The 15,221-nt window shown below is 36.1% G+C and overlaps 1 protein-coding gene across 2 annotated transcripts in view; it reads right to left on the bottom strand.

Annotated features, from left to right (window-relative positions):
• LOC135323421 (WD repeat-containing protein 70-like) overlaps positions 1 to 15,221 on the bottom strand; it is a 146,521-nt gene that overhangs the window by 58,678 nt on the left and 72,622 nt on the right. For both annotated transcript variants that reach the window (XM_064500367.1, XM_064500368.1), the window contains exon 10: positions 5,422 to 5,596. In XM_064500367.1, the coding sequence (XP_064356437.1) occupies positions 5,422 to 5,596 (175 nt within the window). The remainder of the gene's footprint in view (positions 1 to 5,421; positions 5,597 to 15,221) is intronic.

Here is a 15,221-nt window from a genome sequence, read left to right on the forward strand (position 1 = left end):
GAATGCAGCTGTCAGATACCTAACAGCCTACAAAAGCTAGCAAGGTAAGCAGGTCTCTAAACCCTTTAAACAGACCCAACTTAATAAAGTTGAAAAAAAACAAACAAGCTTTTGGGCCTACAGGCTGTTTTTTATATAAAAGACATCATCACTCTTTACAAGTTTTGCCCCCCCCCCCAATATCCTTATTGAAATTATTGCATCATGGCTACAAAAATATTTCCATAAAATACATGAAGTGTGAAACTGAGAAACAGGATTCAGTGTGTCATCTGCAAAGCTGTTCGGGTACTCCAGGGCTGCATGTACCCCGAAGAAGCTGAAGGAGAAATTCTCCTCCATCATATAACAGGTAGCTTCATCAGGTGGTTCGAAAGACAAAGAAAGACTAACAAAGAAGGTTATTCTTTCTCGCCCTTGTAAATCCTAACTGTAATCAGTGAGGATGATCTTGATCCTTTCCTAGTTAGTGTGAAAAATGAGGGAAGCTTTCTCATGTTCATGAGTTGAAAAGAATTTCAATCAAAGCAAAGTCACAATACATTGTTAATCTGCCCATCAAGTATACTGATAGCCTTTACAAAAGATGCTTCAGTCTTTCAGCATCTCTATGAAAGAGGAATTCCGATTTCTAGATGGGAAAACTGGTGCACACAGAGTTTTAATGATTGAAAACCACACATAATTCTTGATACAAAAGACTGGCTCCATGGACCAGCTTGCTCAGCAGTGTGTAGTACTATTGGTACTGCAAAAATTTCTGAATGGGTAGGCGTAAGCAAGGTCAGCAATTTGAACATATTTGAATTGCAGCTAAACCTAGTGATTTTACTGCACTCTCCTGTGAATCAGTAATTTTCAAGGTCCTGTCTTATTTAAGACCAACTCTCTCCAACTCTCCACATTTGCCAGACACTCTTCTTCATTCCTCAGAATATTTAAATTAAAAGTGTTCTAATGTGCTATACTATGATTGACTATTTCACACTATTGTTTCCACTATTCATTGGAAGTTTGAAGGAAGTTATTTTTTATGCCCTTTGAAGCTGTTATTTTAAGCCAAGTTGACAGTGTTCATAATATTTCAAACAAGTTGACAGATAGTTCTGCTAATGTGCGCTGTAAATGCACATGTACATGAACCTTAAAAGAAAAACCATGCACTGAGAAAATAACATACATGAGAAAATAATACAGATTTATGACAAAATGAAAAAACCCTCCAAGGCAGGTGATTATAATGGATCATGATCATACTGAGGAAGTTTGGAGAAAGGCAAGGCAGAGCTGGAATGCATTTGGCTAATTTCAGCGTTAGCAAGTTACCGATGTCAGTGTCATGGAGACCAAAAAAAAAAAAAAAAAAAAAAAAAAAAAAAAGTTCTTCCAAAAGTGTTTTTACTCTCACTACATACAGCTGGGAGACTTGGAATTGCACCAAAAAAACAGTGGAAGCAGAAAACTGAATGAAATATTCACAGTGTGTGTGTGACTAGTCAGAACAAAAGAAGGGAAATTGATCACACACCAAAATCATTTGCCAGACACAACACTATAATTAAGAAAAAGGTAAACGCCTAAGCAGCTCTAAGTGCCTTGGAAAAACCAGTTAACTCATGACCCTAACTTACAACAAATAGTTACTTTGATTCCAAATGAGGAAAAGACACAGATGATAAAATAGAGGATAGAAAGGATCCTTTAAAAAAGAAAAAAAAAAGAAAAAAAAGAAAGAAAAAAAGCAAAGAATTATTTAACAGCACCATTCTGGACAAATTCCTACACTATTGAGCAGTGAATGCAAAGTGCTGCCAGGGCAGAAAGGGGAAACCCACTGTAAAATTTATTTTTACCGCAGCATGCCAAGATCAGGGTTTACAAACAGTGACTACAACCAGAATCCTGCTCCCTAGTGCAAGGCAGCGTGTCATGTAAACGCTCTGTTCACACTGCCAACGTCTCAGTTTATTAAATAACTCCATGATGCTACCGCCCAGCAGGTTGTTTTTTCATGTTTGCCCTTTGATAGACTTCAATCAGCAGGATTCTTGTGGTCAGGTGTAAGCTCTCAAGTCACGCCTGGAGCAGAGGACAATAAACTTACAGTCAGCACTCAGAAACTATGGCCACGGTGGCAAGGGAAAATTCCTGGGAGCTTTGCCAGGTAGCTTCTGCCACCTTGTACAGAGGTATGGACTTCACAAACTGCCAGAGAAAAACAGTGGCTTCCTGCCAGCACTGCAGCAGCACGCCTGCCTCAAAGGAAGCCAGGGAACCGAGAGCCCCTTTTGCTCGAGGAAAAAGCATTATTAGACTCTCCTCCTTTCCAGGGATAACCACTGGGTACCACTGATTTCATGGCACCTCTCCTATGGGAAAGCAGGGACATTATGCTTTCATTGTAGCAAGGAGAGAAACTTCCCGCTCTCTGAAGTTGGCTCTGATGTTTTAAGAGTTTTGACTCTTGTCTGCATCTTGAGGAATAAGGCTAGAGGATGTCAACTAACATACCGGTGTCTCAAAACCAATCCCACCATGAAACTTTCACAGACATAGGACTGTGGACAGTTGGCCTAAGTAGAGCGGGGCCTAATATCTGATAGGAACACCATGCTAGATTTAGTTTGTGCTCTTACCTTCACATGCAGGAGCACGGGTCAATGACAGGGTTGAAATGCCTCTTAAATTTTTGCTTAAAACGGAAAACAAATTCAGACTGTCAAATGAGGCCCTTACTGGATCAGCTCTGGCATGACAGCTCTACTGGAGTAAGGCCCAGAAAGTTACTTCTAACTTAAAATATCTTCCTGAATTTGTCATTTTTCCCACTGTATATGTGCCAAATCCATAGTCTACAATAATGATGCAAGAATCTTTCCTAATTCATCAAATATAAGAAATTATAACAGTTTTCTCCCTTCAAACACTTTTTTGGGGGGGAGGGGCTGTTTTTGTTTTTTTACAGACTCAATACAGCCATTTTAGCTTAAATACAAATGCTGCCTTAATTTTGACATGAAAAAGAACCATATTGTAACACAGCAAAATCCGTGTACAGAGTTCTATACCATTTCAACAAAGTAAAATAATATTTGATGGATTGGAAATTAAAAATTTCTTCAAAAATCAAAAGTTAATATATCTCCTATTTAGTTCTTCAAACGGCTTAGCTCTAGCTTCTTGATTTTTACAACTTTCTTCGCCTATTTTCCTGTTTCATCTACAGTTACTCGTACCCCCAACACTGCACCACGTTGATATGCCTGGAACATTTTATTTTTCCCCTAAGCAAGCAACTCTGCATCCTCTCTCAGGCTTCTAAGTGCCTTCACCACTCCAGTGCAGGACTCAGTCCCTCCTCCTCTCCCTAAATCCTACACTGAACACTTAATAGTGCTTAGACAGTCACATGGTCCTTTTTTATTTATTTTTTATTTCCATTCTGGTAATGTAAGCTGAAGATTTTTTTCTTTTTTAATATCTTATTCCAGCAAGGTGCCTTTTGAAATGCCTGATTTTAACTATAAGCACAGATTTCCAAAGCATACCATCAGCTTTACATAAGGGTGCTGCTAGAACACAATTCACTACTGCTGCTTTTGGAAAAGCTTGCACATTTCTTAATGGCACCAGCAAAAGTGAAGACAAAAATTCTGTAGACTTTAAAAATATAAATTCAAGGACACTATCAACTTCATTTCCACTAGGAAATCTCTTCAGGCTTGCATTGTTACAGAGGGGTCACCAGTTGGAAATTGCACAAGATGCACAGGATATATCTTTAAATTATTCATAATCACCTTAAACTGCACTCAGCCAGCATTGCAATATGTCATCTTACAGACACACAAAAGTTCAAAAGGAAAAGCACATGAAAAAGCAGACTACCAAGAGCACTATTGTTAAAGCTACACCAGAAAGCTTAATATTTCAATACTGTATATGTTAAAATAAACAGCATACACAGGTGATGAAAGCCAGTCTCTGAAAAATTTATTATTCTGTTAGAAGAAGTTTACACTTAGGATGAATTCTCAAGCTTCATGCCATTAGGAAGTTTTACTGGGTTTATAGTGGAAATAAAAACAGAAATAAAAATAGACGACAATCCAAAAATACAGGCTGTACTTTGAATATGATCAACCGGCTTTCTTTTCCTTTACATCTCTACATTTCCCCTTGCCCTCAACAATCAGATTTTATTCGGTCTTTGTGAAAAATTCCCTAAGTTGCCTGTTTTCCCTTTTAAAATCAAATGTTTTGAAGGATGAAGTTGAACGGACTAACATAAATTACATTAATTCAGTATTATTTCCCCAAACCCATCCTATTCTACCGGAGTTGTAAAGCTTTCAAAGATTTATGACATCAGTTTGATTCTAAGGATTTTTTTTTTTAACCTATTCATCCATATTCTTATTTTTGGCTTCCAAACAAACTGACCCTAATCTCATTTTCTCCTGCTACACATATGCCATAAGCACTTATCCCATTGAAGTAAAGGGGACGTGAGACTGGGGACCACTTCCTTGGATAAGATGGGTACAGATGAGATATTTTACCCTTAATTTAAAAGGCTGTAAAATTCTGATGAGTGAATTTGTATTGCAAATTAAGGCTTTGGAATTGGACTGGTTTGTAAACTCCACTACCCAAAGCAATAGAGAGCACTGATTGCTCCAAAATTTGAATGATAGAGTAGTAATATGAACTTTATGTATCCTGTTCTTTAGATTCCTACCTACTGGAAATACAATTTTAGAGTTGAACATGTACAGGATAATTAAATTACAGACAGAGTCTATTTCATCATTTTGCATATTTAAAAAAATTTAAATAGTTCTAATTCTGACTCTTTCTGACCACACCACATTTCCACAGATTGTTTAAATTTGCCTCAACGGTAAATTTTACATTTTGGATAATATAACAACAACTGGTATTTAATGTGCAGCATTGTACTTACCCACTCGGATGCTCTTGTCCTCTGTATATTATCTGGATGAATAACTGATTTCAGTATGAAGTTTTACGAATTACTGCTTAATGTATTGAACATTTCAAATAAATATGGAACTATAACTTTTTAATTACTTAGGAATCAAAAAGAAATGACAGCTTTTTCCACAAACATCATATCTTAAGTTAATAATACTCTAAATATAGGTATGTGGCCAAAATTTTTTTTTTTTTAAACCAGACTGCCAGCAGCTTCCTTCACTGCTTTGCATTGAATAGGAGCAAATCAAATGACCAGTTGTAGAGAGTTAGCGGAAATATTAAATCTTGCTTATACAATACTACATTTTTAGCAGAAAAAGATATATATAAGAATAAAAATACCCAAACCAATTTTATCAGCTTCAACATTCAGCACTTTGTATATTAAAAGTCTGTACTGTTACCATATGCTTGACTTACACTCATATTCCTATCCCAGATCTGGATGGAGCCATCCTGACAGCCAGCTGCAATAAGTTTACCATCTCTGCTGTATGTGCAAGTTGTGGGAATCACCCTTTTACCTTGAGCGGATCGTGGTTTAAATACACCTTTGTGCTTTTTTTCATTGTTAACATCCCATGTCCTCACAGTTCTGGAAAGAGGTTTAAAGAAAGAATTGTTTTACTTGCAGTTAATGTATATAAAATAATTCTTCTTATAATATAGTGACACTTTTTTCAGCATAAATGGCATATAATATTGCATAAATAAAAATAATAATGACAAAGTAGCATATAAGATACAGCATGATGCTCAGGAAACTAAAGTATAAAACCACTTTCCAAGTAGGAAACTTTGTATTAATTAACATGCATGTAAAGTTAAAAAAATGTGTGTGTATGTGTATATGTGTATATATATATATATATATATATATATATATTCCCAAGCTCTCATCTAAACGTATATAATTACCTGCCACTGAACAAATGACCAAGGGCTAATATAAAGATACTACATAGTATCCACTGTCACTAGAAATCAGGAATATAAATGCATCTAGTGCTTTACAAGAATTAAGACTTCAAGAATCAGGTATAAATGCTTATACAATTTCATCTACTGAACAGATTGCCTCCATTGTTCTGAGATGGAAACAACTGATAAACCTACTTTAAAATGGCAGTACTGCAGGCTGGCTGCTCATTATTCAGGCTTTTTATTTATTTTTAAGGGGCATTTTAAACAATTAATTGCAATATGATTGTAGTTCTATTTCACTAATCCTAAGGGGTTTGATTTCTGTGCTAAAAACGTTCTTCAGATACTTTACAAAGACTCATTTATGTAATACTGTTTCTTAGAGCTGAGTTTTTCCCACATTATCAACACAATAAATACATCTTCTTTCTTTTTAATGGAAAAAGAGTATCTGCCTTGGTCTTCAATGTTTCTTAGAGACATAAAAACATCCAAATGAGAGAGAACTAAAACACTGAGATACAGGTGGATTCTTTAAACTGTCTTAGATACAAATGTTTTCTGTCCATTTAATATGTTGATTTCTTTCCAGATAAAAATTCAAAACTCTTCTGGCATCTAATGCGGAGAGGAGTTTCAGGATTTGGCAAAAGAAGGAAGATCATTAATTTAGAAAGAAAGAAATCGCTAAGTTCTCAGGACAACCTCATTTGTTTAAACTATACAAACACTGCCTATGATCCAACAGCACGTAATTCACTGGTTCTCTAGCAAAGCAAATATTACTTGATTAAGGCTGCCATTTTCCAAGAACAAGACAAGACACTGAGGCACAACATTAGCAGCTTTCATCAGAGCTGCAAGACCAGATAGGCTACAGGGCGGACATACATAACTGTAGGACAAAACAAGCAGGAAAATCAGCCAGAAATAGCTCATGAAAGATACATATAATTGCACGTATAATGAGAATAAAGAGAAATCAAGTGAAATGGAACAAATCGCTAGTTGTCCATAATAAAGTCAAGATCAGCTCCTTTTAAAAAGTCTCCAAATCTTGTAACTGTAAGGCATCAGTTTATTGTTCTATTTGGAGCCCCAGCAAAGGACATTCAAGTTTCCTGCTCTTTTTCGTTTTTAACAAAATGTTAAATTATGATACATTTTCCAGAGTCATCTAAATAAACCTATGCTATGTATTGCAGAAATGAATGTATTATTTCTTGAATGAAATAACTACATAAGATACTGCAATTTCCTGAAAGAGCAGATAAAGGACAAACTAAAACGTCAGGACTTTCATGACTCCCTACATAAAAGGGCATCTCCTCAGTCTTCCCCGTTATTAGTTCCTTTATATGGAGTTCTTTCACACAGGGATGCATCTCTTGAATCCTCTTGTTCCGGGGGTAGGAAAGCTGATTCTTTAACGAAAGCAAAATTTCCTGCAAGACATTTCCTATTCGTTACATGCGTTCTTTGGCTGATAATTGCAGAACCTACCCTGGTTCTAGGATAGGACAATAACCTGTCACCTACCAGGAAAGAGCAGAAAAAGGGAGCATTTCAACTGTTAGACACATGGTCTGAGTACGACGCTAACTTATTTCTTCTGACATACAAGGACAGGCTGAAAGAGCTGGAGTTGTTTAGCCTTAAGAAGAGAAGGCTCAGGGGGTTCTTATAATTGTGCACAAATAGCTGATGGAAAAGAGCAAAGATGACAGAGCCAGACTCTTCTCAGTGGGGCCCACTGAAAGGACAAGAGACAACGGGCCCAAACTGAAGTACAGGAAATTCTATTTAAACATTTTTTAAAAAATATATATATTATAAATATATTTTTTTAACTGGTGGTGGCAGGGGGCAGGAGAGGGCAGGGGTCCAATACTGGAAAAAGTTGTCTATTGTGGTTGTGGAGTCTCCATTCTTGGAGATACTCGAAACCTGACTGGGCATGGCCCTGTGCAACCTGCTCTAGTTCACCTTGCTTTGAACAGAGTGGTTGGACGAGGTAATCTCCAGAGGTCCCTTCCAACCTCAACCATTCTGTAATTCTCACATTCCCCTTTTCCTCTCTATGCTCTCTCAGTAATCATCTCAGTGTCCCATCTTTCAAGAGGCACCTTTCCCATTCTAATATTTACTCAAAGAATTGCATCGTTTTCCTATCTCTTTCCCTCACAATAATCAATCCTTCTAGCATCTCAACTGAATATCCAGTACCTTGAGCTTCTCTGTCACCTCTTGGGATCATCATCTTCTGCTGGAGTGCTACCTCCCCTGTCATAGCTGAAGTTTCCCAGGGACTTAGCACACTTATTTCTCAGATGTAGAGGTTTAGCAAATAACATGGTTACATGCTGAGAATTTTAAAATCTGCTACTTTCTTCTTCCCTTTTTATCTGAGATGTCTCACAAGCATGTCAGCTGCAATTCCAAAAGCAATCTCTGAGCATCCTTCACCATTCTAATTTCTCATTTCAGCTGGCAACATCACCTCACCTCTCTGCCCTCTTTACAGTGCTTTTTTGATTCCATATTTTAAGGCCTTCAGTTCTCCTCTTTTTAGGGCTCCACGGCTTGTCAAAACCTCGATCACTTCATAATACTATAAATTAAATTCAAACCTTCTTATTCCTTTTACCTTTCAACTGTAAAGAAAGAAGGAGCGCTCATGGCCTATCTAGTTCTCCCTCAAACATAACGAAGGCCAAAAATTTTGATCCCTAAATCAAACTTATCAGCAGGTCAGTAGCACAAGAAGAAAAATCCAAGTTTCTTGAACAACTTCTTGTGCTGTAGACAGTTGGTAACACTGCCTCACAAATGAATTACATGCACTGTTAAAAATATCCACATTGCTTATAATGTCCCCTCAATGTTTCTTTAAAGTCCCCACATTCAATATGTTTATTGTCCCCCTGCTGCTACTTGATCTATGAAATTTTTCTACAAGAAACATATAAAAGAATTTTAAGAAGTCACTCATCTTATAAACAAACCGATCAATCATTCCCAGACAGTCCCTAACTCTTGAGCTAAGACTGAGCTCTTTAATCTCTTCTTTCAAGTCGGACCTTCCAAATGTTTTTATTCTTTACTGAAACCTTTCCGATTTTATTTAAAAGTAGACATCATATTGCAAAAATATCTCAATAATACCATGGACAAATTTCAGCTTACCACATGAATCAACCTGCCCACAGTATCTGACTGAATCAGCACTGACCAAAACATCAACAGTCATGGTATGTTTTATATTCTCTTTCAAATCTGTGATGGACTAGAAATACAGACTATCCGAGAAGGGATCTCTGAAGCACCCCAGAAGCACACTTTCACTATCTCATTATAAGGACCATCACCACACAGTTTGAGTATGAAGTAAACTAATTTCTTCTGCCATTGTGATTCCCCTTTTACTCTCCACGCTCTGTCAATAACTGTGTCAGTGCCCTGCCTTTTCTTTCAACAGGCACTTTGATGCTTTCCCCGCCTTCTACTATTTGCACTTGAAACTGAGTGGACTGTTTTTTCAGTGCCTTTCCCTCACAAAATTTAATCCTTTAGTAAAATGTCACCCCTCCCATCACAGCCTGAAGGAAAGGGAATAAACAAGGAAAGAATCCCAGAAAATCAAATAATTTGTCTCCACAGCATATGTCTTTAAACTGGCAATACACCAAACAAATACCAGCTAATGTTGCTGCTTCTCTGCTTCCACATGCTATCGACCCTCAATTGCCATGCCACACCACGGTAAACTCAGAGAGCACAAGCCTTTGATTGGAATAATGTCTTTCTTTTTTGCAGAATGTTTTGGACCATTTATGCCTCTTCCTCCTCCCCAAACATAACAAATGAATAAAGATTGTGTTACAACAGTCCCATTTTAACTTCCTAACCTATCCTGGATCCAATCTAATCTTGTTTGTGTTGAAACTAATAAAAATCTTTACCATTGCATTCAATCGAATCAGTTCTAGACTCCTTTTGGTCCAAACAGCTTCCTACGAAGAATATTTCCATAGGTCTAAAATAAGCGTGGAATGAAAGAATAATGCTGTATTACTCTTACACTCAGGTTATGCTGCAGCATTTAGCACAAGTGTAACACTAATACTCATCTGTTGACAGCTACAGCAAAGTTATTTTTGAATTCCATTGAAAACAAAGGGAAAACATATTCCCTGAACTATTTTCTTAGTTTTTTTTCCCTGAAAACAGATTGTGTTTTATAACAGTTTGTATACTAGTGAAAACAACATATATGGAAGGACTTTTTGAAAACTATCCCTTCAACATATACACTCATTCTTCCTTCACAGCCAATATTTTTATACTGAAGGATATGCAGAGCCACATAAATATTTTTAGATTCTTTCCTAGCTTTATTTTCAAAGAAAATTTACGTTGAAAAGGCTCCACACATGCAAGTTTAAGTCTAACTTTTTTAATGGTGGATTCCACATCTGCAAAACAGATTTTGTAAAGCTTTTATATTTGCCAAGAGCAATTCAAAGCAATTTAGAAAAGGATGGGAATGTTCTTTTGGAAAGGTAATGTGGCTATTTTCCTGACCACTGAGAAGTTAAATGATCCGGATTTAAGTAAACAACTAATTTAATTACTGGGGTCAATTTTGTTTCACAAATGGCTTTCCTCTTTTTTCTAATGCTCTAAGCTATGACTAAGACAAGATATCTAATAAAATTAACTTTTGACAGTGCTGCTGTGTTACACAAATTATTATTATGTAGCTGCATATCCTGCAAGCATGGAAAATTTCTCCAAGTCCTGATTCAGCAAGTCAGTGCCCATTCTAATACTGTATTCTAATATGGTCTTCTGAAAAGTCAAGGATTGAACCAATTCAAACATTAAAAGCCTGACCTGTCAAATTCCACCAAGTTTCTCTGCCTATCCAATCTTTGTATGTTTCCACTGGATTGCAAATCTCTCTTGCACAATATTGAATGTTGTTGGCATTTAATACAATATAAATATATCAACTATTCTTACCAACCTTACAATACATAAAAAAGCAACAGAATATAACACTGCTAAAAGTTCCGATCAAGCTTATGCTGCACACCTAATGACTATATGATAATGCCTGCCTTTATAATATATTATAATGCCTTTGTAATATATTGTAATGAACTTTGTAATACAAAGCTGTAAGATATATTAAAATCATCATAGAAATACTGCTGCAATGGAATTTAGCTCTAGAGTGCAGAATTCTGAGTCACCTTATTAGTGATATGGTAAAAATACATTTTTTAGAAATGCTTATGTAATCCTCTTTATAAACAAACAACTGATTTTAAAGCAAGATTTTTGGTATCTTTTTTACTACATTATTTCATTACTATGTAGGTAAGGTTGTTTTAAGATGCTTATATAATATGGTGAAAAAGCTACCTAAAGCAGAATATCTGTACAGAATCTATACAGAATAGCTGAAAAGTTCTCTGCGGATGCACTCCACACACATTCTGGTGCAAGACCATGTCAGCAAGAAAACTTTGATTACTGTATCCTCTCTGCTCTTTTTGAACGCAAGTATGTTATGATGTCTTCTGTTGAGCACATGCAGCACAATGAAGGTTCAGTCATGCACCAGATACTGAAAAAAATTGTATGTACACACAAACAGATGGAGAAATCCAGCAAAACTTCCCATACTTGTTTGGCAGAAAAACTTCTAAATAAACTACCTACTCCCTGCATCTGAACAGAGTTAAAACAATTTAAATCAGTACAAGAAAAGTCATATCCACCATAAGTAAAATAGTAACCACAGTAGACAACTTATAAATTATAACATCTTTTCAGCTACTCTATTACTTAAATACTCCCTAAATGTAAAAAAACCCCAGAATGTCTACCAGATAAAACATTTTTACCAGAATACAAAACAAACAAAAACATTACAACTTTATTTTTATGAGATATATGGCAAATAAGTTGAAGCAATTATGAAACTATTTTTCTGTATTTCCAAATAAAATAGGTAGCCTTTAATTCCCCTATATGTCTACTGCCACCATTCTGTAATTACACCTAATTTATAATTATTATTTTGGGGGAAAAATATTTTTGAATCTTATGACAATGAATGGGAACAATTTCATTGCCCAGTCTATATGAACCAAAAAGCAAATGAACTCAAATTTGTAATGACACATAAGCATGACAGTTTGCATGGGCAAGAGACTCTCTGAAGTACTAAGTAGCAATCCTATAGACGGCCAGTATATGCAAGATTTGAGGAAGACTAAATTAGAAAAGGAGACAGGAAAAACTGACTATGAATAAGCATAAACTGGATTAAGGCAGCAGAACTCCTTATGAAGGTCAGGGGAAGAGCAGAGATAAAAGGAAAGCAAGATTGGTCAGGTAAGAGACTAAAAATAAAAGAACTGAGTAAGAGGCTAAGAAAAAAGAGAGGTAAGGATGAGATACTTGGTGAGAAGACACCACACATGACAAGGAGTTCCCAACAGAGCGTAGCACTGGGAGAAAAAGAACGGTTAAAGGCTGGTGGGAGGGAGACTTCAGAGAGGTTTCAAAGCAGCCTGAAGGGTGTGAAGATCATACTCCTCTGCAATACTTGCAACAGAACCTAGTATTCCCAAGTCTCAAAAACCTTTTGCTGTCACAGTACTCCTCCCAGTTACAGCTGCTCCTGAGAGGATGACAATATATTAATGTTACTCCTTTAGCATAAAATGCCCAGGTTTAAGTGGTTTTTCTGAAGGTCATGCGTGGATTTATATTCTCAGAAATTATGTTTAAATCTAGGATGTTATACACAGGGAATATCACATGAAAGCCCAGGAGTAAATTATTCCATCTTCAGAGAAAGGGTTGAATAATGAGAAGAAATAGGAGATGAGACCACAGGATTCCTGCCTTATGCAATACACAGAAGGTACATCTGACAATTACTATTTTGATTTAGCCTCATTGCTCATCAACATATACTTTAAGGATTTTTTTATTTTATTCAGTCCTTCATTTAGAAGTACAAAAATATTTGAAAGTATTTTGAAACTTTGATTTCTTCTCAATCCCTGACTTCAAAATAATGACTGCTTACAAGTAAGCTGTACAGCAGGTCCATAAGAGGAAAACAGCAGGAATAGCAAACGATATTAAAATACTACATGTGATCACTTCTAGCCAACAGATACATTCAGATACGCAGAAATAATTACCTATCAACATGTCTATATAACTCCTTTCAGGGTATAATGAACACGCAGTATGAAGAAACATGTCATTTAACAGAAACATGGTATACAGAAGAATACCTCACAACTGAACCTCTTAATTATGGCAATATAAGACTGCTTTAAAGGAAATACAAAGCTCACAAGCTTTGTATATGGAGATTCATTTTTATATTTTCCCAAAACAAACAACTAGTCAGTCTAACAATGCAAAATGTCATTCTTTAAAAGGATGTAAAAATTTAAGAGCAGGAACAAGTTTCCCAGAAATAAGTTATTAATTAACATACTACAAATCTCACTGATTTAACATTGACACACATCATCTAAGCAGATCTTGGATGCAGAAGTGATCTGCTTGAGCTGCTCAATCCAGCCCCTCCCTTCCACAGGGTATCAATAGGTGAAAAGAATCTCTTCAGTTCATAAAATTATTGAGGCCCTAGATGACGCAGTGAGGAGCAAAGGGACATCTTTTGTGGAGTACTCTTCATTGCAGAAGCTTTTGTGTTACAGGAAAAATCCCCATAGGGGACATAAGCAGAATTGGAGAAATAACAAACATACAGAGCAACAGCCAATGTGAAAAAACACTATTTTCTCAATAATTTTTTCAATCAGTGCAGCAGTTCCAGTATATAAAATTGTACTGTATTTGCACATGAATAATGTATTTGTTTCAAACATTCCCTTCTAAGTGCCTACCCAAAGTGAGGGAAAAATTATCCCATGGAATTTTACACAAAAAATCCTAAGTACATTGGTAATATTTTCAAAGCCTGAAAACTCCACAAAGTTCCAATGACAATTTGCAGATTAGCTCATTAAAATGACCAATTCAAAATTCCACCATTCTCTGTAGTGAAAGTTTTTAGTCAACACCCTTTGCATATGGACTTGAGAAGAGAGAAGGAATGACAAAATACTACACAAGAAAAGTAATTGTCATTATAAATGTAGACAGATTGCATTTACTTAGCTATCAACTCAAGATAAAGCATAAGAAAACATCCAGTCACATAAATAGGAAGGTTTCAGAATGGAGCATAAAAGGGATTCCAAGATTCAACTCTAGGCTTATTAACTTCCTTGTGAATTACCACTGAACAGTATTGTGCAATTCAAAATTCAGACAAATATCCAGCTATTTCCAGTTTTTAACTTCAAAGAATCTGAAGGCTTTAAATAGACAAGTAACACCAGAGACCTAAGAGATTTACAACACATTTTTATTTTCTAAAAAGATTTTGATCTACACCTTCACCACAGATTCTCAAGAGCCTCAAACTTCCAAACTGCTCTTGCTCTTAATGTATATAAAGAGAGCCACATTTGCTCTCTTATTTCTGATTTATTTGTTTTGATAAGTGTATAGATTCTTGAAATACTAGCAATTTGCTCTGAATATAACCTCTATCCTGGAAGACAGCATAACATATTAAAATTAAAATCGTATGATGAAAGGTAGAAGATCTATAAAAAGTAAATGATAAATGAAAAGCCTTGACTAAAAAAAAAATTATTATGTACCTTTTCCATCCAGTTTCCAAATGGGGCAAAAAGGCAATGAATTGAGATCTAATCTCCCACTTCAGTAAAGATAAGAGTAGGATGTAATCAGTCTCCCTAAGGGGTACATTTGGTTAAGATAAAAGGGGAAGACTTCTGATAAAGGACATCTCCACCGTTCACATTACCGTCAGGAGCATGAACTGAAATGACTCAAGAGCAGTCTTGCATGATACAGCAAAAGCAGGAAGAGTAAATCACTGGGAAAACAGGATGCTTTCTAAAAAGCTGATTAGTCATGGCTATAAAAGAGTCGAGACTCGTTTGGATCTCAAGTTATCTCCTTCGCCCCAATAAATAATTTTGATTGGAACTAACACTCAACAGCACTCTTCATTAAATCCATGAAAATCAACTGGAATTAAATTAAACCTGTCAAGCAATTAAAAGCTCTCTAAGGCAACACCTCAGCTGACACTATCACAACAATTAGTCGTCTTAACCATTTTGCTGCCACCTTCGATCTCACACTCAGCCATTTTT

The sequence above is a fragment of the Dromaius novaehollandiae genome, chromosome W, assembly GCF_036370855.1.
Source record: "Dromaius novaehollandiae isolate bDroNov1 chromosome W, bDroNov1.hap1, whole genome shotgun sequence".
In the NCBI taxonomy this organism is placed as follows: domain Eukaryota; kingdom Metazoa; phylum Chordata; class Aves; order Casuariiformes; family Dromaiidae; genus Dromaius; species Dromaius novaehollandiae.